The 22,853-nt window shown below is 39.2% G+C and overlaps 2 protein-coding genes across 6 annotated transcripts; one reads left to right on the forward strand and one right to left on the reverse strand.

The window, feature by feature from the left end:
* Positions 1-106: 106 nt before the first annotated feature.
* Positions 107-6,556, reverse strand: ruvbl1 (RuvB-like AAA ATPase 1). Its single transcript, XM_077528819.1, has 11 exons — positions 6,253-6,556; positions 5,657-5,743; positions 5,440-5,572; positions 4,768-4,919; positions 3,764-3,853; positions 3,227-3,376; positions 3,070-3,133; positions 2,788-2,986; positions 715-817; positions 545-636; positions 107-401 (listed from the first exon to the last, which is right to left on the reverse strand). The coding sequence occupies exons 1-11, from the start codon at positions 6,391-6,393 to the stop codon at positions 242-244; spliced, it is 1,371 nt and encodes a 456-aa protein (XP_077384945.1). The 5' UTR covers positions 6,394-6,556; the 3' UTR covers positions 107-241.
* An 83-nt stretch (positions 6,557-6,639) lies between these two features.
* Positions 6,640-21,950, forward strand: eefsec (eukaryotic elongation factor, selenocysteine-tRNA-specific). Of its 5 annotated transcripts, none has more exons than XR_013284545.1 (9): positions 6,640-6,762; positions 6,954-7,341; positions 8,559-8,766; positions 8,845-8,941; positions 9,569-9,733; positions 11,260-11,871; positions 16,145-16,301; positions 16,400-19,863; positions 20,395-20,422. XR_013284545.1 is itself a non-coding variant. In XM_077528815.1 (9 exons), the coding sequence occupies exons 2-9, from the start codon at positions 7,044-7,046 to the stop codon at positions 21,389-21,391; spliced, it is 1,698 nt and encodes a 565-aa protein (XP_077384941.1). In that variant the 5' UTR covers positions 6,640-6,762; positions 6,954-7,043; the 3' UTR covers positions 21,392-21,950. The 5 variants fall into 5 exon arrangements, 4 of the variants coding, with proteins under 4 accessions (XP_077384941.1, XP_077384939.1, XP_077384942.1 ...); XM_077528815.1 differs by lacking the exon at positions 16,400-19,863 and adding an exon at positions 21,292-21,950 and having other exon boundaries at positions 20,395-20,455; XM_077528813.1 differs by lacking the exons at positions 16,400-19,863; positions 20,395-20,422 and adding an exon at positions 21,292-21,950.
* The last annotated feature ends 903 nt before the right edge of the window (positions 21,951-22,853 follow it).

Below are 22,853 nucleotides of genomic sequence, written 5' to 3' on the forward strand. Positions count from 1 at the left end.
ATCTCATTAGATTGCCTTGTAAGAATTATGTATTAAATTGTCAATGTCTGTTGCAGGACTAGTTAGAAAATGACTATCAAAAACCCACAACCAAACTACAGGGAAATAAGATTGTTTTTTTTTTTATTATTCAAAAGTTCTAAGTCAAACATAATAAAAGTGCACTGAAATACAGCGTTAATGGAGAAAACAAAAACAGGTTGCAGTATTGAAAAGAACCGCATGCCCTCCGTGCCACTTCTCATTTCATAAATTTGTGATGCTGATCCTGTAGAATTTTGGCCGAGGACTTGGCGTCATAAAAGAGCTCGTTGATCTCCTCCACCTGCTCCCGCTCGACCGTCTCTTTGCCTTGAATGCGACCCAGCAGGCTGGCCGGCGTCAGGAGCTGAACAGCGTACCTGCCGACAAACGGGACGTTACACTTAAGGTCAACAATATTACTTCACCAAAAATTAATTATTATAAATAACTAATAGTAAAATAAACAATTTTATATATTGAGCAGAATCACGTTTCCAAAATCACTACATTACGTACATACCTGAGGGTGGTCTTGGCGCCGATCTCCGCAAGGTGCGCGAGTGCTTCCTCGCTGATACTGAGCCCTTCGGTCTGAGCGCGGATCTTGATGATCTAGAAGAAAAACAAATAATCCGTATTAGTAACAAAAATCAGATGCACGTGATGAGCATTCCTGCGGTCTCCACTGACCTGCTTCATCTCCTGCGGCGTGTACAGCATGGTGCGGATGATCATCACTCTGTCCAGCAGGTCCAATGGAATCCCGTGTGGCGAGCTGATGTCCTCGGTCCCCCTGAAAAGCACACAAGAGACTTTTCCATTGCAATCAACGTAGCGATCTTTCAGTTTCCTGCGGTACAACTGTGAACCTTCGCCTATTTACGGTACACTATCAACTTCACCATTTGTCTTTTGTTCTGTAGATCGCATCCTCAACAGTTCACTACTAAAAACTTGTTGCGATTTTTTTGTGCGCTTCTTATAAAAATACACAAGAAGCCACAAAATGATGTCAAAGCTTGGCTAATAGAAAGTAGTGAATAGTGTTAATGATGTTAATAGGAGATACATTTTAGCACTGGCTTTCGTAGAAATGTGACACATGGCCACCATCTTAGAATTTTCTCAAACGGTGATTGTCCAAGTGTGGTGGTACTCTGGCTCCCTCTAGTGGTACTTGAAATAATCAGTTACAATGGCTTCATTTTTTTGATGAGGGAGAATCCGATTATGCTCCACTGTAAATGTCAAACTTGGAAACAACTTTACTGATGCCCAACCTGATGACATCATTGCCTCATTTTATACAAAATAAACACAGTTTCAAAGTCCATGGGAGAAATGGCTGTATTTTGGCAAACCTACATTTTTCTACTGTCAATCATAAAAGAATGGGACGAGGCAAAAAGTAGGGAGTCTATTCTGTCGTTTGGTAGATTCGGCTTATATATAATTATTGAACGTAATATCGCGTGGGTATTGAAAATTTTGAAATTTTTTAAAATGTCTGGCACTGAATGAGTTAAATATATTTGCATTTAATCATTTTAAATGTTTGTTTTTACACATTTAAGTTAAATTTATTTGATTTAATTAAAATGTATTTTTTGCCCCAATTTTCTATTTAAGCACAGTGTCAATTTAAAAATGATGTATGTTAGTAGCTATATCATCCATTCACTGTAAATATTAAATATAGGTTTTTGAAAAAAAAAAAAAAAGAAAAGAAAAAGAAATGCATTATTTTGATAAATACTTGGGCACTACATTACTCTATTACTGTTCAGTATGGTGCCAACTATGTTTTTAGGTGCTACTTGGGATAAAAATTTTTTGAGAAAGTCTTAAAAAAAACAAAAAAAACATGGAACGAGCGCTTCCAGTAGCTGACTTTTCTTGAAAAAATAAAATACCCCAACTCCACCCAAAAAAAAAAAATTCTGACTAAAATACAGAGATGTCAAGTAAATTTTGATGTGTCAACTTCAGAACCCTTCGGAATTTTAACCCGTACGAATTTATTTGTGGATAGTTTTAACAGAAATTTTCCAGCCAATCGGAGATGAGGTTCCACAAGTAGCAGACAAAATGAAAAGGTCGTAGAGATATGTTGACAAATAATGAAGTTATCCTGTTTTAAAGGCATTTTCGGGCAGATTTTCAATAGATAATGTCACACAAAATCACTCCCCAAAAAGGCCATTTTTCCCAACAAAACACTGAATTTTACCGCAACTAATCAATTTTCAAAATTCTTGGTGTGTTAAAATCAGGTTGGAGTGGCATTTTAACCAAATTGAGCATTTTATGTTATTTTAAGCAGAAGTTGGAGAGTCTTCACCACATGTGTCTGTTTTTGCACTGCTGAGTAGCTATTAACTCATTCACTGCCTTTGACAAGTATACTTGTCAATTGTATTTTTTAGAGCGGTGCTAAATGGGGGCGAATCTGAGCATGCTCCACTGTAAATATCAAACTTGGAAACAACTTTACTGATGCCCAACCACCGGTAGATGACATCATTGCCCCATTTTATAGGAAATAAACACAGTTTCAGAGTCCATGGGAGAAATGGCTGTATTTTGGCAAACCTACATTTTTCTGCTGTCAATTATAAAAGAACGGGACGGGACAAAAAGTAGGGAGTCTATTCTGTTATTTGGTAGATTCGGTTTATATATAATTATTGAATGTAATATCACGTGAGTATTGGAAATGTAAAAATTTTCTATAATGACTGGCAGTGAATGAGTGTTAAAAACCTGATGAGACAGTTTCCCCTGTTGGAGGCGAAGACGACGATGGGGGCGATGGTGCTCTCCAGCGCTCGATGGAGGTACGTGAAGCACTCGATGTCCAGCATGTGGACCTCGTCCACAAACAGCACGCCGGGCACCAGCTCGGCCACGCCCTGGTCGATGTAGCGGTTCACCACTTTGTTGATCTCTGCTCGGAGCTTATCTGCAAAAAAAAAAAAAAAAGGAAGGACAGCTGAGCAATGCAAGTATGGAAGCGGAAACTGACTTGACGGCACCGTTGCCAACCTGTGATTTCGGTCTTTTTGGGCTTCATCAGCTGACCCATCATGGAGAGGATGTCCTGGCCTCCCTGGACAAATATATTCTTGTCAAATGAGGATGCCATTCATCTATTTTTTGTAGCGTTTTTTTTTTTTTTTTTTTTTTTTTTTTTTTTTTAAACCTGTGGTCTTGCATTGGCCACGTCAAGGTCGTGCAGTGTGACGTCTTGGACGATCTCCTTCTTTTTGTGCACGTCTCCCTTTGGCAACGGCACGTACTCCTCAGCCTCCAGATCAAATTCTGTGGCGAAGGTGTCACAGCGACCTTGTCTCTGCAACGACACAAGGAGCATAAGGGTTCCTGTGTCTTTAAAAAAAAAAAAAAATCATGGCAGCGCAGGTGGGCCAGATGACTGTCAGACAGCCTGTCAACAAGTGACATGTGGCACCTCCTCCCCTTATTTGGTCACAAGGCCACCTGCAGCGATTAAAGAAACCGTCATCACGACCTGTCAACAGAATCCGCAAGCCTCGCTGCAGGAAAGGAGCCATTTTGGGAGATGGAGCGATAGTGAGAAGAAAAAAAGGAGCTTTCCTGAACACTCAGAAAGGAAGCGAAGATTGTCATGTTGAGTAAAGAGATGAAAGGTCAGACAAAAAAAAAAAACCTTCAATGGAATGAATGAATTGTATAGTTTTGTGAACGTGTGCGGTGATACCTTGACAGCTCCACTGTTGGCTTCAATGTAGATGACGTCGCCCACCTCCACGCGCTCCTTCTGAAGACTCTCGTAAATGCTGGGATCCAACTTGGGAACAATAAAGAATAAAAGTTTGGACTCGGACAACTTCAGTTACAACAAGGATGGGTAAAACGTTCGTTCTCAAGGGCCACATTTGGTTTTTAAAACGACAGATGGGCAGGTTCATTTTTAGTAGATGAGTTTTGTTTTTTTCGATCCTTTAAATGCAACTAATTCAAACTTCAGTTGTACATTATTAAAATATGTTCAATTAATATTATTTGATAATTTCAAAGAGGGTGAGGGGTCTCATGTTACTGTATTAATGTGCAACTGAAACTTACCTTCAGTACTTTTTTCACGTGTACATAAGGTTAAAACAAGTTATGTAATACTGTTATTTGTGTCCAATGATTAATTCATCTAATAATTATAATTGATTTGACAATTATTTAAGGAAAAAAAAAACATCAGTTAGGTGGAAAACTTACATGTCCATATGGTAAATTTCACTCTTTTTTTTTTTTCACAATTTGATTAATACTATCGGCCTGTCTCCATATCATTTTATGTATTATTAGAAATATTTTAAAATGCTACAAATAGCTTGAGAACAAATCTGTTACCTTGATGTAATATTTTAAGTTTTGAAATGAAAAAATAACTATGATACTGTATTCTAATTTCTTAGATTGCTGACCCCTGTGTGCAAAAATCACATTAACTAGGGAAAAATAAGTTATATTAACGATTATTTTACAAAATATATTAATGCGAGAGCTGATTGCATGCTAAAAAATGATGGTACACAAAAGCAGGCCACATTTTTGGCTCTTTGCAGGTAGATAATTTAAGTTGGGCTTTAATTTCATAAATACACGCAGGACTTAAATAGATATTGATGATATATTATAAGTGTTAACTGGCTTTTGAATGGCATGGAATTTTTAACTATAAATTAAAAATCTATTTCCTCAGACCTTGAGCTGCTTGGTCCCCTTCCCTGTCCTCAGACCAATGATGACGTGGCTGATGGTCTTCCCATAGCCCCCCATCGGGTTCTCCGTCTCACAGGGGGTCAGCTCTGTCACCTCGCCCTCGTACACCTCCTTGGTCTCTTTGATGCGCAGCCCTGAAAGGCGAGTCGACATGACGATCACACGCGCTGACCGCAGTGGAGTGAATCAGGTCTTTGTATTTCTCATGAAAAGCATGCCGCCGCATCCGCTCAGATATGGCTTGTGCACGTGCCCGTGAACATTCCCGAGTGACCCTTTTCACATTAGCGCAGCCCGAGCAGGTGCTCGCAGGCGGCCGCTGCTCCGTGGCTAAGATCAGAGAGGGAGGACTGTGCGTAAGGGGCGCTCTAATTGGCACGGTGGTGACAAGCTCGGCGGAACCTCCATCACTGACTGGAGATCGGGTTCTAGGGGAGGAGCAGCGGTGCTCGCCATCAAGGTCTATTTCCTTTCCTATGACAGGTAACATCATCAGGGGGAAACTTTCCAGCCCATTTCCCTCTTCTCAAAATGACTGCGCAAAAGTATTTGGTCTGTATCGTTTTACTAATTACATCACAACCTGATTAAAACATAAAAATAAATCTGTCGGACATCTGTCGATATCGGTGATGCTTAATAAGCTACTCTCACCGATGGCCCTCCTGAAGTTTTCCATCAGCACTTCTGTCTTTTTAATCTCCGTCGAGTAGACCTCGCTGCCCACCATGGGGCAGAAAGGCACCTTGTTGCCCAGCTCCTGGGCTATGGCTAAGGCGAGGGCCGTCTGCGGGGAGAAACATTAACAAATATGAGTGAGGAGTAACGACAAATTAAAAGGCAGACACTGCTACTTAATAGAATATGCGACCTTTCCAGTCCCAGGTGGCCCGGCCAGCAAAACTGCCCTTCCTGCCATCTTCTTGGAGCGGATGAGCTCCACAATGATGCCACATGCCTGGAACGTAAATGTTTAGAAAAAGTCTGAATGAAGAACTTAAAAACCAACACATGCAATTGTGATATCTACTCATATATTATTATCTACTACAAATAATGTATCTTCGTTCATTTGTTTATGACAACAATTTATAGGTAGACTGGCAGAAAACTTAAAAACGTTTCCACTAGATGGCAGAGTTGGCATTCATGCAAAAGATTAACAGCTTTTGGCTCAACAAAACAGGCTCGGCGTTCACTATGTAAATTTATGAGCACATCGAAACATTATTTCAGTGTACATACACTTTTCCTGAGTTTATTTGGTTTTGAGGCGTGATATTTTTCTAATGTAATAGATGTCGGCTCAATCAAGGTTGGGATTCGTGTAACAACGACTCTACGGGCGGGGGTAGCAGGTTTAGCTTAAAAGTGCACAATAGACATTCAAACACATGATTTCCTGAATATTAAGTCATCTAAATGTTTATTCCAAATAATAGAAGACTATCATGCGGTCAACGTTACCTCTCTGGCGGCTTCCTGCCCGACCAAGCCGCACGCTGTCTGTTTAGCGTTACCGGCCTCATCCAAGCCCAGTCCTTTGACGTGACTGTGCGAGGCGATCCGTTGAGTTTTCGTGGTGCTTTTTACCTCCTCGATCTTCATGGTGGCTGAAGTAGAAACCGTAAAGCGATTTAAAAGCGACCAAATAGTCGCTAGTGTTTCTATTAGCTTGGTCGCGCGCCGCAGTCGCCGCCGCCGAAACTCAAAACACAGGAAGAATGGTTTCCATGTGGGGTTACTATGGAAAATCGGCGGAAGTGTTACCTCGAAGCCCCGCCCTAGTTTGTATTTTAAGCAATACCATTGGCTAGAAACAGTGGATGTAAAATAATAATTGGCTGTGATTCATGTCAATCATTGCTATCACCGGAAATCCCACCCCAAGTTGTTTTCATTTCCGTTTGTAGGCGAAGTTGTCAAAGTGGAAACTGACAGAAACAACCTCGTGAGTGTGAGGAAAATATCATAAAGGTAGTTTTAATCGTCCTGTGAATATATTTGTGCACGCTTTAACCACGAAGTAATTACAGTTATTTCGTTAGCCATTACAAACACTACTATGCTCGAGCTAAACATAAGGGACGACGTGAAAGTACTTCACAGAGTCGGTGTAGAGTCGGTGTAATTATAACCGTGTAGGTGATTTTCATTTGTAATTTCAGAATTGGGCAGCAACAAGTCGCCTCGCTGTGGCGCCGAGTCCATGGTTCGAAGAGATTCCCCCAAAGCATTTCACGTGACAACACTTCAGCATGGCAGAAAATAAGAGTAGAACTTTGAATTTCAACGTCGGGGTGCTCGGACATGTGGACAGCGGCAAGACGTCCCTGGCTCGGGCGTTGAGCAGCACCGCGTCCACGGCTGCCTTCGATAAGAACCCTCAGTCCCGCGAGAGAGGCATCACCCTGGACCTCGGATTCTCTTCCTTCACCGTGGACCTTCCCGAGCAGCTGCGGGAGAGTGGAGACCAACGCCAACCCTATGACAACCTGCAGTTCACCCTGGTGGACTGTCCGGGACATGCCTCGCTCATTCGGACCATCATTGGAGGTGAGACACCAAAGTCTGCTGTCGTAAATTATAACATACGTATGCGTTTCTCTACTGCCCTCAACCAGTGCATGTATGTGGACGTTACCTCCCTTAATAAATCCTATTTCAAGTCGAGCCAGAATGACGTCAGTATTTTCTGTTTGTCGTTAAAGCCAAGTTTGACTAGCAAAACACGTCTGTCGGTGTGCACATATGAATACATTTTCGAATCGGCATCTGTGGGAAGTATGACGTTATTTAAAAAAATGTTTTGTTATATGATATACATGTGGATTCTGAAGTTCTTAAGAAGATGTGAAAGGCGCAGTTACATGCTGCTACGTTTTTGTTTACAGTCGTATGATCACTTACATGTTACACACCACTGTCCTGGTCATATTTCATAATTCCAACAGGAGGCGCCAACAGTGCAGAAGTGAAACTCGTGATTTAATTGGGGTGACCAAGTGGTTGCCACAGCTGCACAGTTATGTGCTTTTGGGTTTTAATTCTTAAATCTGGAGTTTGCATGCTTCCGCCTGTGCTTGTGTGATTTTCTCTGAGGTAGCTTATTGAAGAAGACTCTAAATTATCCATATATGTGTGAAAGTGTGAATGGTTGTTTGTTAATATTGTGCCCAACCATCATTTGACTGGTGTAGCCCATCTCTTGCCCAAAGTCAGGTAGGATAAGTTCCAGCTCCCCTGACAAGAGCTATAGAAAATGGATATTTAATTTGTAGTCCAACTAATAATTATATTTGAAAATGCTATTTCAAAACAAAACAGAACAAACAAACAAACAATCATTTGCACTGTTTATCCCGTATAGCTTTATCCCTAACCCAGTTGACGGGCATATGTTAGAGATTAGGGTTGGAAGGAGAAAGTAGAAATCGAGATATCTATATTAAGCTCCCCCCTTTCTTGTCCCATGTGGGGAAATCACAGGAAATAGATGGAGCCAAGTGGAAGCAGAGAAAAGAGTTGAGCATAGGAAAGCAAAGTCAGGAAAGGAAAGACAAGCAAGCGTGCGGCAGCTCTTGTTTCAACCCTCTAGCCATTTACACATGTTCACCCCTCCCTCTGATGTTTCTCTCCTTGTCTTTTCCAGTTTATTGTGATGTCGTCACCGTCACACATTTGTACATAAACAAATAGACAAGCCCATCTTGTATTTATACCTAATTTCAGATTAACATAACACAGCTTTTGTTTGTTTGCGCGTCTCGCAGGGGCCCAAATCATTGACCTGATGATGCTGGTGGTGGATGTGGTGAAAGGAGTGCAGACTCAAACAGCGGAGTGTCTGCTCATTGGAGAGCTGACCTGCCCTCGCATGGTGGTTGTGCTGAACAAGACGGACCTGCTACCGGCCAATAAGAGACAGAGCGCAATCGAGAAAATGACTAAGAGACTTCACAAAACACTGGAGAACACCAGGTCTGCATCAACGCAGGAATTAGATCAATAGTGCATTTCCTCACTGACCAACTGTCATCAATTTTGCAATGTTAACAGTTTTAAAGACTGTCCAGTGATTGCAGTGGCAGCCAAGCCCGGGGGCCCTGAGGCTGCCGAGATGGAGGAACCACAGGGGGTGTCTGAGTTAATCGAGGTGAAAACGGGCACACTGATAGTTTTTTAGACTCTCTTTTTAGTAAAAATGCCAGAAAATGACACGCCTTACTTATGAGGTTTTAAAGTGATATTGATGAAAAAATAATCCATCCAAGTATTTCTATTTCAGCATTGCTATTGCAGTTGCTCAGATAGTGCTTTTTTTTTTTTAAAATCAGTCCCACTTAGCATTTATGTTAGCAAAAGTCCTGTAATATTTGCTGCATAAATTTAGCTCCCCCCCCCCCCCCCCCCCCCCCTAATAGGGCAATTAAAATCTTTTTATTGATTTTTTTTGGGGGGATATATTTATCTCATTCACTAATAGGATGGATGTATTTATCGTACAGTACAGTAACTACATTAAAAAATATATATTTGAACAATTTTAAATATATTGAACTTCAAAAAGATTGTTATCCATTTTAATTATAGCTTGCACAATTAAAATTGAGACTGAAAAGTAAACTCTGGAATGTTAAATATCTTTTTGTCACCTTACTCCATGTGTGTTGGCCCATGTTGCTATCTATCTTAATATTTAAGTCACAAATGTATGCAATAATATGAGGAATAATTGTGTGTATGTATGTATTTATTTACGTTCTCTTCACTTCTCTCTCAGCTATTAAAAAAACAAACCTATCTCCCACGGAGAGACCCAGCAGGCGACCTGCTGATGGCAGTGGACCACTGCTTTTCCATCCGTGGCCAGGGAACGGTCATGACCGGGACCATCCTGCAGGGGTCACTGGCCATCAACGACAGCGTGGAAATCCCAGCATTGAAGGTACAGTACACATTGTGAAATGGTTGTTCAGAAGTTGCTTTGATCTGGTCAGGCAGAGGGAGGAATGGGTGGAGTGGGTCACTTAAAAGTGACAATTGGGGTTGTCTGTTTGCAACGGTACTGACCTCGTGATGAAATAGTAACTAGTAAAAGTGTATAACAATGTCTTCATGCGGCACAAAGGCATTCTAAGTTACCACTGTACGTACTTACTACTTAGTGTTTCCATTCGATTATGTTGTATTCGTGGCCTATAAATGTTTTTAATTCAAATATTTTCATAAATATGCCCTTACAACTGTGTTAGTTCTGACTCTGATACAAATTCATCGCTGCTACTGGACCACTATAAACCAATGAGCCACTGTGTAGAAGTGCAATCATCAGATGTATGATCTCAAAGGTGAACAATGCAGTTCTCATTTTCACCTCTTAGTGGCGACAAATGTTTTCAATTAAAACTAATTTGTGGGGAAACTACTGTAGATTCTGTTCTGCTACTCCTGTTGCAACTCACAGTAACCAAGGTCGCCAAAGAAATAAAGCCATGTATAGTGACTCGCTGATAAATTAATTGGTAGTTAGTCAGATATCTGAGTGTTTTTTTGAGGGATGCATTTAATGAAATAAATAGGTAAACAGAAATAATATAGCGTCTACAAAAAGTAAAAAGTTGGCAATATGAGGTATAGTGTATTTTCTACAATAATATAGTTTTAGTATTGTTATTTAATTATAGTATAATTTGCGCAATTCGTCAGATAATGATTTAAATCAGTGGCCTGCAGGTTTTATTTCTGCTCCAGCTCGACGTTTGATTTCCAAAATGGGGGCATGGGCCAGGTCATTCATTCATAGATGAGGTTAAAAAAAATAATAAAAACAATGTGTATGTAAACTAGTTAATGTTAATAATAAAATGGTCCAGTAATTCTCATTTTCCTGTTGTTTATAATTGTTTTAATTATAATTAATGAATGAATTATTTAATAAAATAAATATTAAATCTACATGTAAAATATATTTCATTATTTACAAAAAAAACCCGCACTCAATTAGTTAATGAGGTAGTTATTCCAAACTAACTTTTTTTTTTTAGAAAAAAGAAAATGGCCAAATCAGTGCAACAAATGTTATACGAAATTTGATAATGTAAATGTTGTGATTTAAAATCTCATACTACAGTAGTGGGTACATATTACAGGCTAAAAGTTATATTTTTATTAAAAGATTGTATTATTTATTTATTGTTATTATTGTAATAATTTATTATTAATATTATTACCTGTATTTGTTGTCGTCGTTGACTTTATTGTTTTCCATTAAATTGCTTAATGTTTAATTTTTTGTGTATAACACTATGTTTCAGCTGCTGTTGTTTTTTCCTAAAATCGTGCTCTATAAAAGTTGGGTTGAGAATATAACAAACTGCACTGAATGTCTCTTCGTGGGAATTATTTTGTTTGGTTTTCCCTAAATTGTGTTTAGACTTAAGATGTGTTATTCCGTCACATGTCTCCCATCAGGTGACTAAGAAAGTAAAGTCGATACAGATGTTTCGGAAGCCAGTGTCGGGGGCCATGCAGGGGGACCGCGTGGGTGTGTGTGTGACACAGTTTGACCCAAAGTTGTTGGAGCGGGGGCTGGTGTGCACCCCGGGCTCCCTGCGCACCATCTTCGCCGCCGTCATCTCCGCCAGGAAGATCGGCTACTTCAAGGGCTCCCTGAGCACGCGGGCCAAGTTCCACATCACGGTGGGACACGAGACAGTCATGGCGCGGGTGACCTTCTTTGGCCTGCCGCCAAACACGCCGCAGCAGCCCTGCTCGCTGGAAACGGCCTTCGCCTTCGACAGGGAGTACCTCTACCAGGAAGACTACGTCACCGGCCAGGGAGAGTCCGGTTCAGGACCTGACCCAGAGCAGTGGGCCTTGTTGGAGTTCGAGCGGCCCGTCACGTGCCCCTTACTCTGCCTGGTGATCGGCTCCAAGCTGGACACAGACATCTACGCTAACGCATGCCGCTTGGCCTTCCAAGGGCGCCTGCTCCACGGGTTTGAAGATAAAGGCTATGCTGAGACGGGCCTGCCTCGCCTGCTCATCTACAAGACCAAACACAGGGAAGGGCAAGTGGAGAGGGTGAGTGGTCGCTCTAAATCCTAAATTATGGGGATAGGAACTGAGCCCTTCCACGTACAAAAAACAAAACAAAACACAACATAACTTATTTAGGCTCCTCACGTAAAAAACCCCCCAAAACACTAAAAAACTTTTATAATTTCTTCTACAGTGACGCCACGTTTATTGAAGAGCAGTGGTTCTCAAATGGGGGTACTCCAGTGGGTACGTGGGATTTTAAAATATATTTAAAAAGTATATGTAAATATTTAAAAAAAAAAATGTAAGTTCATAAAATAAATTTTAAATTCAGTAGCCTATTCAATGTCAGTGTCCTAAAAAAAAAAAACAGCATCTCCCCCATGCCAAAATGGTTTGACCCAACTTGTCATTATGTCACCTAGAATCACCTGTCAATCACTTGAAAACTTTATTTAAAATTCAGTTTATTACTTCTTTCTGCGAACTGAGCTTTACTATGAGGCCAAAAGATGACACTATGTTGATAATAATCAGTATTTGCAAAAATCTTCAATTATAATTACCGTCAATTAATTATTTTTTTAAGTTCAAGAGTTCCAAAGTTGAATAAATCCGACAATGATGGCATAGCACTCGATTTTAATTTTTTTTCCCCCTTCAATCAGAAATGTTTTGTGCTGGTTAGGGGGTACTTGGCTAAAAAAAAATATTTCACATTGTTGTAATCTGATTTATGATTTACTGATTTATGTTTACGCCACACTTGTTTGGTAGGACTTTGTGATGTTGTCGCAGTGAACACTTAAAAGACTGCAAGGCAAAGTGTTTAGTACGTTAACAACTTCAATTGAAGTACCATAAATAAATAAATTGTCTTTCATAGTAATTTAATTATTATTATTATTATTATTATTATTTTATTTTAGTGTACCGGTAAGCCTAACCAATAAGACCAAAACATTATGTACCTAGGATTAATATAGTTTATTTATTGTAATACAGATTAATGTATTTCTTGTGGGTTTTTTCAAAAATTAGAAAATAATTGCTTATTAAATTACATTATTAAGGAAAAAGTAATGCAATTGGATTGTTTTTCAGAATCGTTTTGCCCTATTTAAAATACCCATAAACTGATCGTTTGAAAATTTGAATTCTACTGTAGTGAGGGCCTGAACAATTAATTGCAGTATATTGTGGAAACACTATATGAAGACTTAAAACTGTAAATATGACTAATTACGATTCCAAAAATGTTAAATATTATCTTCAAACCCATCTCACGACGTTCCCCTTTAATAATAGTTTGATTTAGAATAATGTGCAGCAAGCACTTGAGGCAAATACGCTCTGTGGCTTCCACTTACACCCAGGCTAAACATAGTTAGTCGCTGACATGAAAAGTTTGTCTCTCATTCGAGATGAATCACATGACACCAATTAATGTACTACTTTCCTATTTAGACATGGCTTTCATGGCGTCTTTGTTTCAGAAAGAGAACAAAAACTGCAGATTGTTGAATTTTCTTACTGAATAGCTGGCAATCGGTTCACCACAAAAATGTCGACTTTGAACTGCGAATATGCAGGTGAATTTCTATACTTTTGCCTTTGCCTCTGTGCCCTCCCGCTCACCCTGCAGTCCTCCTGCTGCTCCCGCTGCTTTGAATGTTTCTCATTGCTGGTGGCACTGGAGCATGGCTGGCAGACACAAAGCCCGTATTGTGTGCTCACAAACAGACACGTACACACAAACAAGCGTGCATCGGCAGTGCCGCTGAGCGGCGTTTGAGGCGTGTGGGTGCACATGCCTGCGACACGGAGGTGCATGCGGGTGGCCGCCTGACGCCACTCGCCCCGTCTAGCTGTCAGAGACTGGCGCTGTTTGGACACACCTGAGTGGCACAGGAATAGCCACACCGCTTGGTGTTCACATGACTCTTATCCCATGAATTTAGCAATTCTTTCAACGTACATTACTACATAAGTCTTGTTTTAATGTTTTTCATAGTGTCATTTGCACATAGTGGCACCATAATAGGAAGAAGATACAAAAATGAAAGTTTGTAGAAAGGGTGGCTCATCGGCAAGGAATTTATTTTCTCAGTTGGAGACAGGTTACTGAGAGTCACCAACTTTATGGCACCAACTTCAGGAAGTAGTCTCCTGACTAATAAAACTGATGCACAAACAAACACAAATATGACTTTCAACAATTTAGTTTTCACTTTTGGTTAGAGCTTTGGCTGAGGCATACGTACGACTGTGACATTCTGTAGTCATTATGATATTGCCAAAACAAAAGTCTCCAAACATTTGTAACAAATATGTTTGGTAAGGGGAAGTCAACCTTAAACATTTCTTGACAATAATATGTTATATGTGACCTCACTAGTCTAAACATGACATTCTGATTAATATTACATTTGTAGAACACAAGTTATGCAACAAAATCCAGCTGTTTTTATCTCATCTCAGGGCGGCCATTTTGCAACTTGCTGTCGACTGAAGATGACATCACAGTTGCGCAGGGCTCAGGCAATGACCAATCACAGCTCACCTGTTTTCTGAAGCTGAACTGTGATTGGTTGTTACATGAGACCTGAGCAACTGTGTTGTCATTTTCACTTGACAAAATGGCCACCTTCTGACGTTGACAAAAACCGCAGGATTTTGCTGCTTAACTCATATTCCACTGACTCAAACCCGAATTACCATATTTTGACTGGTGGGGCTGCATCGAACATATTGTCAATTTTTTGGGGGGAGTTGACTTCCGATTTAAGCACTATATTACATGTTTATTATACTTACATAATGCTAAGCAGAGGTATTGATCATTAATTGCCAGAGCTGACCTAAATGAGCAAAAAAAAAAATTCTGTAGTAATAAATAGATCAGCAGCAGCAGTATGAAGATTATATTAGATTTTTTAATGCTAACTATAAATGTGGTGTTGTTAATTTTAAAATTAACTGGCATATTATTATTTCTTGATGATCATATTCTAGTAGTATACATCACGTACATTCCTGAAAAGAGACATCATTAAAACACTTCATACTGCACATAATGGGATGTTTAATCCCTTTAGAACAATGATATAATAATGCTTTAAATGTAATATATTACATTATCTATACTTTCTTGAATACTATTTTTCAAATACTGCAGACTCTAATATAAGTCTGTCCCGTGCATTATTTTTTATTTCCGAAATTCAACCAAATATTTGTGACAAATGATCACATTTATTTTCATCCATCCATTTTCCATAGCACTTATCCTCATTCGGCAGGAAAATGAGGCGTGCTGCACCCTGGACTGGTCGCAAGTCTGTCCTTAGGGCACCTAACAGATAAACAGCCATTCAAAAAACCTCCCATGCACTGTTTACTAGGAATGTGGGAGGAAGCTGCAGTTTGTTATAATCAAGTATTAAGTGTTTAACAGAATTGAACAATAAAAAAAAAAAACAGATTATTAAAAAAATACATTGTACATTAAGCTAAATATCACTGTTCTCCTTTTTCATTCTACCCACCATAATACAAACAAATGATCAAACTGCCACATCTTCACACAAATGCGAGATAAGCCGCACATGTATTTGACTTCCAGTTGCGTGTTGCCCCTCGCGTCGAGGTGAAATTCGGGTCGCGGGTCAAGTGTGCAAAGCAGTTTCCCTGTGTTTGCACCTCAAGGTGTTGACTGCTTCAATCCTCAACTCTCAAGTGAAACGATGCGAGCAGGAGGTCAGACTGCTCGTCATGTGGCGTTCGCCGGTTATCAGCCTTCAAGTTATAGTTCATAGTTTTCTTTTTCCTGTGCAGGACACATTGCTGTCATTGTTGAGATATGACTATCCGTACGGTCTGTCGGACGTCTATAGCCACTGTATGTTTCTTTTTATCAGCGCATCAGTCACGCTTAGGGGTCAAACGTTCACGAGTGAATGAGGGAGGCAGAAGAGAGGACGAGCTAGTGGTGGCGCTTGGAGGAGGCTCAGAGACAGAGCGGTGCCCTCCTGTTATCAGATTAGTGATGGATGATAAGCAAGGAATACAAACAAATGGCATAATATGCGCAGGAACGAGGAAGCAGAGACAGCCAGGCGGCAAGAAGAGAAGAATGCGCCAGTGGTGGGCTCGATGAGGGCACATGACATGGTGGGGGTGGGCTGTCCTCGCCGTCACCATCATGGCTGACATTTTCACCGCTGTAATAACATTAGTTTGTGCGCCATCAATCAAGCGCGTCCAAATGCCGTCATTTGACTTTTCACCTTCTTCCTCTTTGCGTCACGTGCAGGTGACGGACGACTACACCGTGATTGGCCGCAACCTGTTCAAGAAGGAAACCAACCTGCAGATCTTTGTGGGCCTGAAGGTCACGCTGTCGACGGGCGAAACCGGCGTCATCGAGGGCGGGTTCGGACAGAGCGGCAAGTTCAAAATTCGAGTGCAAGGTAAGGACCGAAAGGGGCTCAGTTAGTTGTACACAAGAGCATTTCTTCACCTTCAGTACCCACCCCAGACACTTTTTCCGATTTTTGGGGCTCGGCAGATTGTTTTCAGGATGTGGTAAGAGTGCTCGGGCTGACATCTCCAGCCGCATTCCCAGGATTCCTTCGGGGATTGCCTGTGTTCCGGGGGTAATCTGTTCTGTATTTATTTTACCTTCTGTTGCTCCAAACCCACTGCGCCACACCGGGAGGGGAGGGAAAACAAAAACATATCAAAAAGAGAGCCTCACCTACATCCTCTTCACTGACACACACACACAGTCTTGAGGAAAGTTACCATTACCATATTCCACTCTGAATTTTGTTTCTAGCATATCGTTGATGCCAAAAAAGCATTGGGTAGTTGGGAAAACATTATTATTATTATTATTATTATTATTATTATTATTATTATTAACTCATTTGCTCCCAAAAATGCATGTTCTATTTTAAACATTACCATGCTCTCAAAGACGTATTTATAGTTTTTTTTTTTTTTTTATTTTATTTTTTTTATAAATGCTAGAGCATAAAGAAGTAGAATGAAGAACTGAAGCGAGTGCTTGAAGCATTGGTAGTTATTACAAAAACGGCCAGTGTTTGGCAGCAGAGTATAAGAGATCAACCAGGGCCATGTTTTTCCCCACTGTTTTAAACAGATTTGTGAATAATGATGAAACTTAGCTGTATTCTAATGCTAATTGCTGCAAAACTGAAACAGATAAAAATATGGGGGGGTTTTCCTGATGAAAGAAGAGACTCTAATCTTGCTTTTGGTAGGTTCCATGTTTTTATAGCAATAGAACACAATATTCTGTGGGCCTTGCAAAATCAGTCAAAATCCAGTAAAACAGCCGGGAGCGAATTGGGTTGCTTTAGTGAAAATGCTTGGGAGTGAATGAGTTAATATTATTATTCCAGCTATAAACCACAGTATTATTACTTGAGTGTCATCATAATCATGATCAAAGAATGCAGATATCCCTCAAGACTTAGACCTTTTGTGAGATGAATGCATGAACAGCTGACCATATCATGGGAGCGTGGTTTCTTCTGCATACGGTTAAACATCATGTAATGAGCTTTGTCATCACCACAGCAAATTGTAACCTGATCTGATGAGATTTGATGCATCAGATGTGATATTCCATGTAAAATCGCACATGGCTGACAAATACAAAATGTAAATTAGTTCCAGATTGACTGATTACGTAACTCGTGATGCTGCATACGTTGAAATCAGTTACGACTGCACAGAAAGTTAGGACTTTGACATCATATGTGGTGGATTACCACCAAAAATTTAATGGGATAGTTTGGGGAAAAATACTGATCCATTATTTAAAAAAAAAAAAAAAAAAAGAGAAGAAAAAACACTGATGGTGGACGAATGATTGTCCAGCGAGCTTTTATTCTGTTAAATGTTTTTCCACATTATTACATTACTGTGTACCAGTAAGCACAATTTAGTGATACCATGTACGTAGAGTTTCCTCAAATAGAAACTATTACTACTTTACGCTGATAGATGCTGTATTTCAGTTAGTGGCTGGGTTCGTCATCCACTTGAACAAATAAATGCCCCTTTGTCATGAGAGATACATTTTTTTATTTCCTCCCTCTAATGTAGGTACTTGTGTTATTTGGACAACAAAATCACATTATACGAGGTTTTTATCTTTACAAATACGTTTTTGGAAAGCTATAAAAAGCATTACCAGTACTTTATATAACAATTTATGTCAAGTATAGCTGGAATTTAATTTTCAAGTGTTTAATCAGACAGCACTTTTTGTTCTCAGACACACAGAGCATGTATACGATCAAAAGTCCTGTAATATTTTTTGCAATTTAGCAAAATCTTCTGTTCAAACTGGTTAAAATTCATTTAAGGTTAAACGTCGATTTTCGTGACTAACTAATCGTACAAAAAGTAAAAATAAACTAAGGCTTATGAAAATCAATGTTTCACTGTATCATATTTGCATTATTGTTTTCATTAAATAATTGGTTTATTGACAGTGTAATCATAAGTAGAAAATGTTGGTAAAATTTAAAATGTGAAATAAACTGTACATTTAGCATTTTCTATTTATATTATTGATTAATTTGTCCTATTGTTATGGTCAAACCATATAACACCATTAAAAAAGAGAATTACTGATTATTTTATTATTTTAATAAGTGATTTATTTGGCATAGACATTTTAACTTAGGGCTGTGCAATTACTCAAAATTCAATTCAATTTCAATTATTACATTCCAAAATTGCCCTGCGATTGGTTGGCAACCAGTCCAGGGTGTCCCCCGCCTACTGCCCAGAGCCAGCTGAGATAGGCGCCAGCAGCCCCCGCAACCCTTGTGAGGAATAAGCGGTCAAGAAAATGGATGGATGGACATTCCAAAATTACAAAATCAGCATAATCGTAAAAAAAGATTATTAATACTAATTTTTGAGGGTTTTTTTAAATTTATACATTTGCACCTTTTTTAAATTTTAAAATCACTATTTTGTAATTTTGTTTAATCCAAAATGAACTTGCATAATTAGTGTTTCAAAAAATGTATTTGTCGTAATATTTTTAATTTGTTTGTTTTTTGTTTTTTTGTTTTTTTGCATTTAAACATTTTCTTGTTTTGTACCAACAATAAATGATCGTCCTACTGCAAAGTGCACATGCTGCACTCCAACTTCAAGTTTTTGCCAATATAAATAAATAAATAAATAAATAAATAAAAATTCTGTTTGGTCCAAAAGAAACTTACATAATTAGTGTTTCTATTTTTTTTTTAAATTGGTTAATATTTTTAAATGCTTAAATATTTTCTTGTTTTGTACCCAAAAATACATAATCAATTGAATAATCGTGATCTCAATTATTGCCAAAAATAATCTTGATTTTTTTTTTCCCCATAATAGAGCAGCCCTATTTTAACTCTTCTTAACCCATGTAATCTGTCTGTTCTAAAAATCAAACGTGTCCCTTCATTACAAAAGTTTTCCCACCCCACAATATGTGGGACTCTATTGTGCGTGTTTTCATGTGAACACAAGTTCATTCAAGTTAGTGCACGCTGGTGTAGTCACAACTAGCGGCGATATCTCACAGCATAACAACCCTTACATCGGCATAACGATAACAAGAAGAATGCTGGCGCCATTATGCATGAGGCCAGACAGACAGCGTGTTAAGCAATGAAACTAGAACATCGCTTACCTTCCGTGTCCAAAACCGCGGGCGAAATTAGCAGCCAGTTTGAATGGAGGGCACAAATAGAAGCACACGCGGGGGCAGAAATGTGACTTGGCGTAAAGAGCGTGACACACTCGCTCATAGCTCTCAGGAAATTAAGTGGTCAAGACAGACAACAGACTTGGAAGCGCAGAGTTGCAATGAATGTCGGCATGCTCCCAGACGGCTCATTGAGAAACAGAGACCTGCTTTTCTGCACATTTTCTGCTTTTAAATTTAAAGAATGGAGGTCGTAGGTCACGTGGAGACGAGTGCACGCGCTTCTGTGACTGGTGATGAACCAAAATACACACTCGCCAGACATTCAAGAGTTGTATGGAAGCCTAATGTTTATTTTGTGGTGGAGTCGCGACACAAGAGTGGTACTTTGACGCCACTGCAAATCACGGTGCATTATTAAGTAGTTGATATGACTATTGGCAATTGGATGTCATCAGTGGTGGCTTCTATTAATATTCCTTCCATGCACTGCTTCAAGTATGTGTATGTCCAGTTTTTGTTTTTGTATTTTTTGGTTGAGTCAGATTCCTGCTTCTCTGTGCTGCCTTGTCAATCTAATCCGCCCAGGGCCTTCTGAATCAGAAGTTCTGACCAAAATAATTTTGGTCCTTTCTCTGATTGGTTGCAAAACATGTCTGTAGCCATCAACACCAATAATGGGAATCACTGGCAATGCTATATTAAAGTAAATGAGAAGTTAACTTATTATTCTTTAGAATAATATGTTGTATGTGCTCCAACTGGTCTAAACACGACATTCTGATTAATATTGTTTTTTTTTTGTTTTTTTTTGTCCATCTCAGGGGGAGGCCATTTTGCCACATTTTGCCAAAAGGACCAATCACAGCTCAGCTTCAAAAATAGGTGAGCCGTGATTGGTTGTTACATGACCCCTGAGCAACTGTGATGTCATTTTCAGTTGACAGCAAAATGGCCACCACTTGAGATGGATAAAACTGGCTGGAATTCATTGTTTAACTCATATTCCACAAATGCAATATTAATCAGAATACATTGTTTAGACTACTGGGGCTGCATAGAACTTATTATTGTAAAGACATTTTTGGGGGTGACTTCCCCTTTATGTAAATTCCTTATTAATTATGATGATCAATTAAGTAAATTGATTTTGAACTGCTCAACATGACGTATGAACATTAGGGAAGGGTGAGTACCGATACCGGGTATTATGCGCACCGATATCAGTACTTAATTAAAAGTATCGTGGCTGTTTTACGATCAGCTAGAAATTAGAAGAATAGAAAATTGTTATTCATTTCATGCCATTTTAAAGAAAAATTGGATATATGGGTCTTTCTTACATTTTTCCGCCATTAATTTTTGTTTATGCTGTATGTATCAAAGGTTCTAGTGGTATCGGTGACTACTCGACGAGTACTCGTTCTTGTATTAGTCTGGAAAAAAAAATGCATGCTTTTTTTTAGCGTCAATATGTAGTTTCTATAATTTTAGCATGATAGTGCTATTAAGAGGTGGATTACATCGGACGAGCCCCACCTGCTATGTACAACCTATCACTGGACCTCAATAAGAGTGTTCAGGTGTACCTAATAAACTACAGAATAGATTCCCTCCCCTTTTGAAATCCTCCTATGACATTAAGATTGGTGGGGTTTTAAATAGCGGTAAATAGAGAATTAAAAAAAACAAAAAACACTGTCTGCGGATCTTCTCTTCAGAGGGTCTCCGCCCAGAAACCAAGCAGTTGCTGTCCTCGACTACTTCCAAGAAAAAGGGGAAGGGGGGCGGCAAAGACGCAGGCGCCGCAACGGAAGATGAGCCCAAAGCGGACACTCAGCATGTTAGCATTCACTTGGATTTCAAGCGCTATGTCTTTGACCCCCACAAGAAGATGGTTCAGTTGTGACCTCGGAATATTCAACAAGACTCTTTGTCCTTGAAGCAATTCATTTTATGAGGGTGGAAAATATATTAAATGATGTGAAATGATATAGCTGAAACTGCTGGGAAAAAAAAAAGTTTAATCTCACTGTATGAGATGGATTTGATTCAATCTAAACAATAATGTGTTTGTTTTCCCCCATTTTTTTTAAATAGCTCTTAAAATCTGATTTGCAAATAATAGATTTTTTTTTCTCTACACGTCATCTGATAATGGAAGTTTTTTTAAACCAACTAACCAGCTGGAGTATGACAAAAATATTTGGTGATGGTGTTTTTATCTGTCTCTTGCTCTGTCACTGGGGTCAATGATTAATCATACAGTCATTTTCTTTTTGACATCATTTCTTGAAATGACAACAGTGGAAGGGTTTTGACCTGCAATTATATCAGATGAAATGGAAAAGTCACACAAATAAAACTATCAGAAACTCCATTTGACATTCATTATTTTTGCATCTTCACTTGTGATGTGTTATTTTAATTATGTTGTGTTACGAATGCAATCGCTGGGCTTCAAAAGAAGGTGAGTTAATTAGCGGCGGGTAAAAAAAAAAAAGTCATTACAAAATGAATTTGTGCAAAAGCACCAAAGGGCACTTTAGAAACCACAATAATAGAAATGAATTGTTGTGAACCTGTCAATACTTAAACATGATTATTGTTTTGTTTTTGTTTTGTTTTTTGGTCCGGCAGTTTCTTGTACTCTATTACAGGCAGTCTACCTTGATGAAAACATTCTAAAGCTATTAAAGAGAAAATCATAATAAAATGTCTTCCATAATAGAGACATACATCAGTCTGGCTGAAAACACTTAGCGATGACGTGTATAATATATTGGCTGTGAGCTTTAAAGGGGAGGGGCCATGATGTCAGCAAGCGGCCGCTGTGAACGGTGCTTCTATCTTAGCGGGAATCGGAGGAAATTGGAGAGAGCGGGAGCACGAGGGGACACTGGAAGGTTTGTTCCCCTGAGTGACAGTCCTTTTAGTCTTATCTCCTCACGTTCCTCTTATAGAAAAGGAGGCAGAGAGGGGAAAAAATATTCGTTTTACTCTTGTGTCTCTCCAGTTTCGCTTTCTAGCAGCAGTCATTCGCCATCCATTCTGGGTTTTATTTCTATCCATGATACGTGCTGTAACTCCGCAATCCCTCATCGCACGCTTTAATAGTAGTCGGTGTAGTCAATTAAACAAACTGTATGCTCATTTGGCTGCACCTGCACAATCTAATACAAAAGCTGAATCTGAAAGTCGTCAATAATGTTCAATTTATAGAGACGCTGTCATTAATATAACAAATGTTCATTACTCGTGAATCATTGCGAAAAAGAGTTTT

The sequence above is a fragment of the Festucalex cinctus genome, chromosome 8 (assembly GCF_051991245.1).
Source record: "Festucalex cinctus isolate MCC-2025b chromosome 8, RoL_Fcin_1.0, whole genome shotgun sequence".
Classification (NCBI taxonomy): Eukaryota; Metazoa; Chordata; class Actinopteri; order Syngnathiformes; family Syngnathidae; genus Festucalex; species Festucalex cinctus.

Excerpts from the sequence above, each read along its gene's own strand:
- eefsec (XM_077528813.1), top strand. The coding sequence starts at position 7,044 with ATGGCAGAAAATAAGAGTAGAACTTTGAATTTCAACGTCGGGGTGCTC. Across the intron at positions 7,342-8,558 it reads CATTCGGACCATCATTGGAG|GGGCCCAAATCATTGACCTG; the intron begins GTGAGACACCAA and ends CGCGTCTCGCAG. Across the intron at positions 8,767-8,844 it reads AAAACACTGGAGAACACCAG|TTTTAAAGACTGTCCAGTGA; the intron begins GTCTGCATCAAC and ends CAATGTTAACAG.
- ruvbl1 (XM_077528819.1), bottom strand. The coding sequence starts at position 6,393 with ATGAAGATCGAGGAGGTAAAAAGCACCACGAAAACTCAACGGATCGCC. Across the intron at positions 4,920-5,439 it reads AAACTTCAGGAGGGCCATCG|GGCTGCGCATCAAAGAGACC; the intron begins GTGAGAGTAGCT and ends CTCGCCTTTCAG. Across the intron at positions 3,854-4,767 it reads AGGGGACCAAGCAGCTCAAG|TTGGATCCCAGCATTTACGA; the intron begins GTCTGAGGAAAT and ends ATTGTTCCCAAG.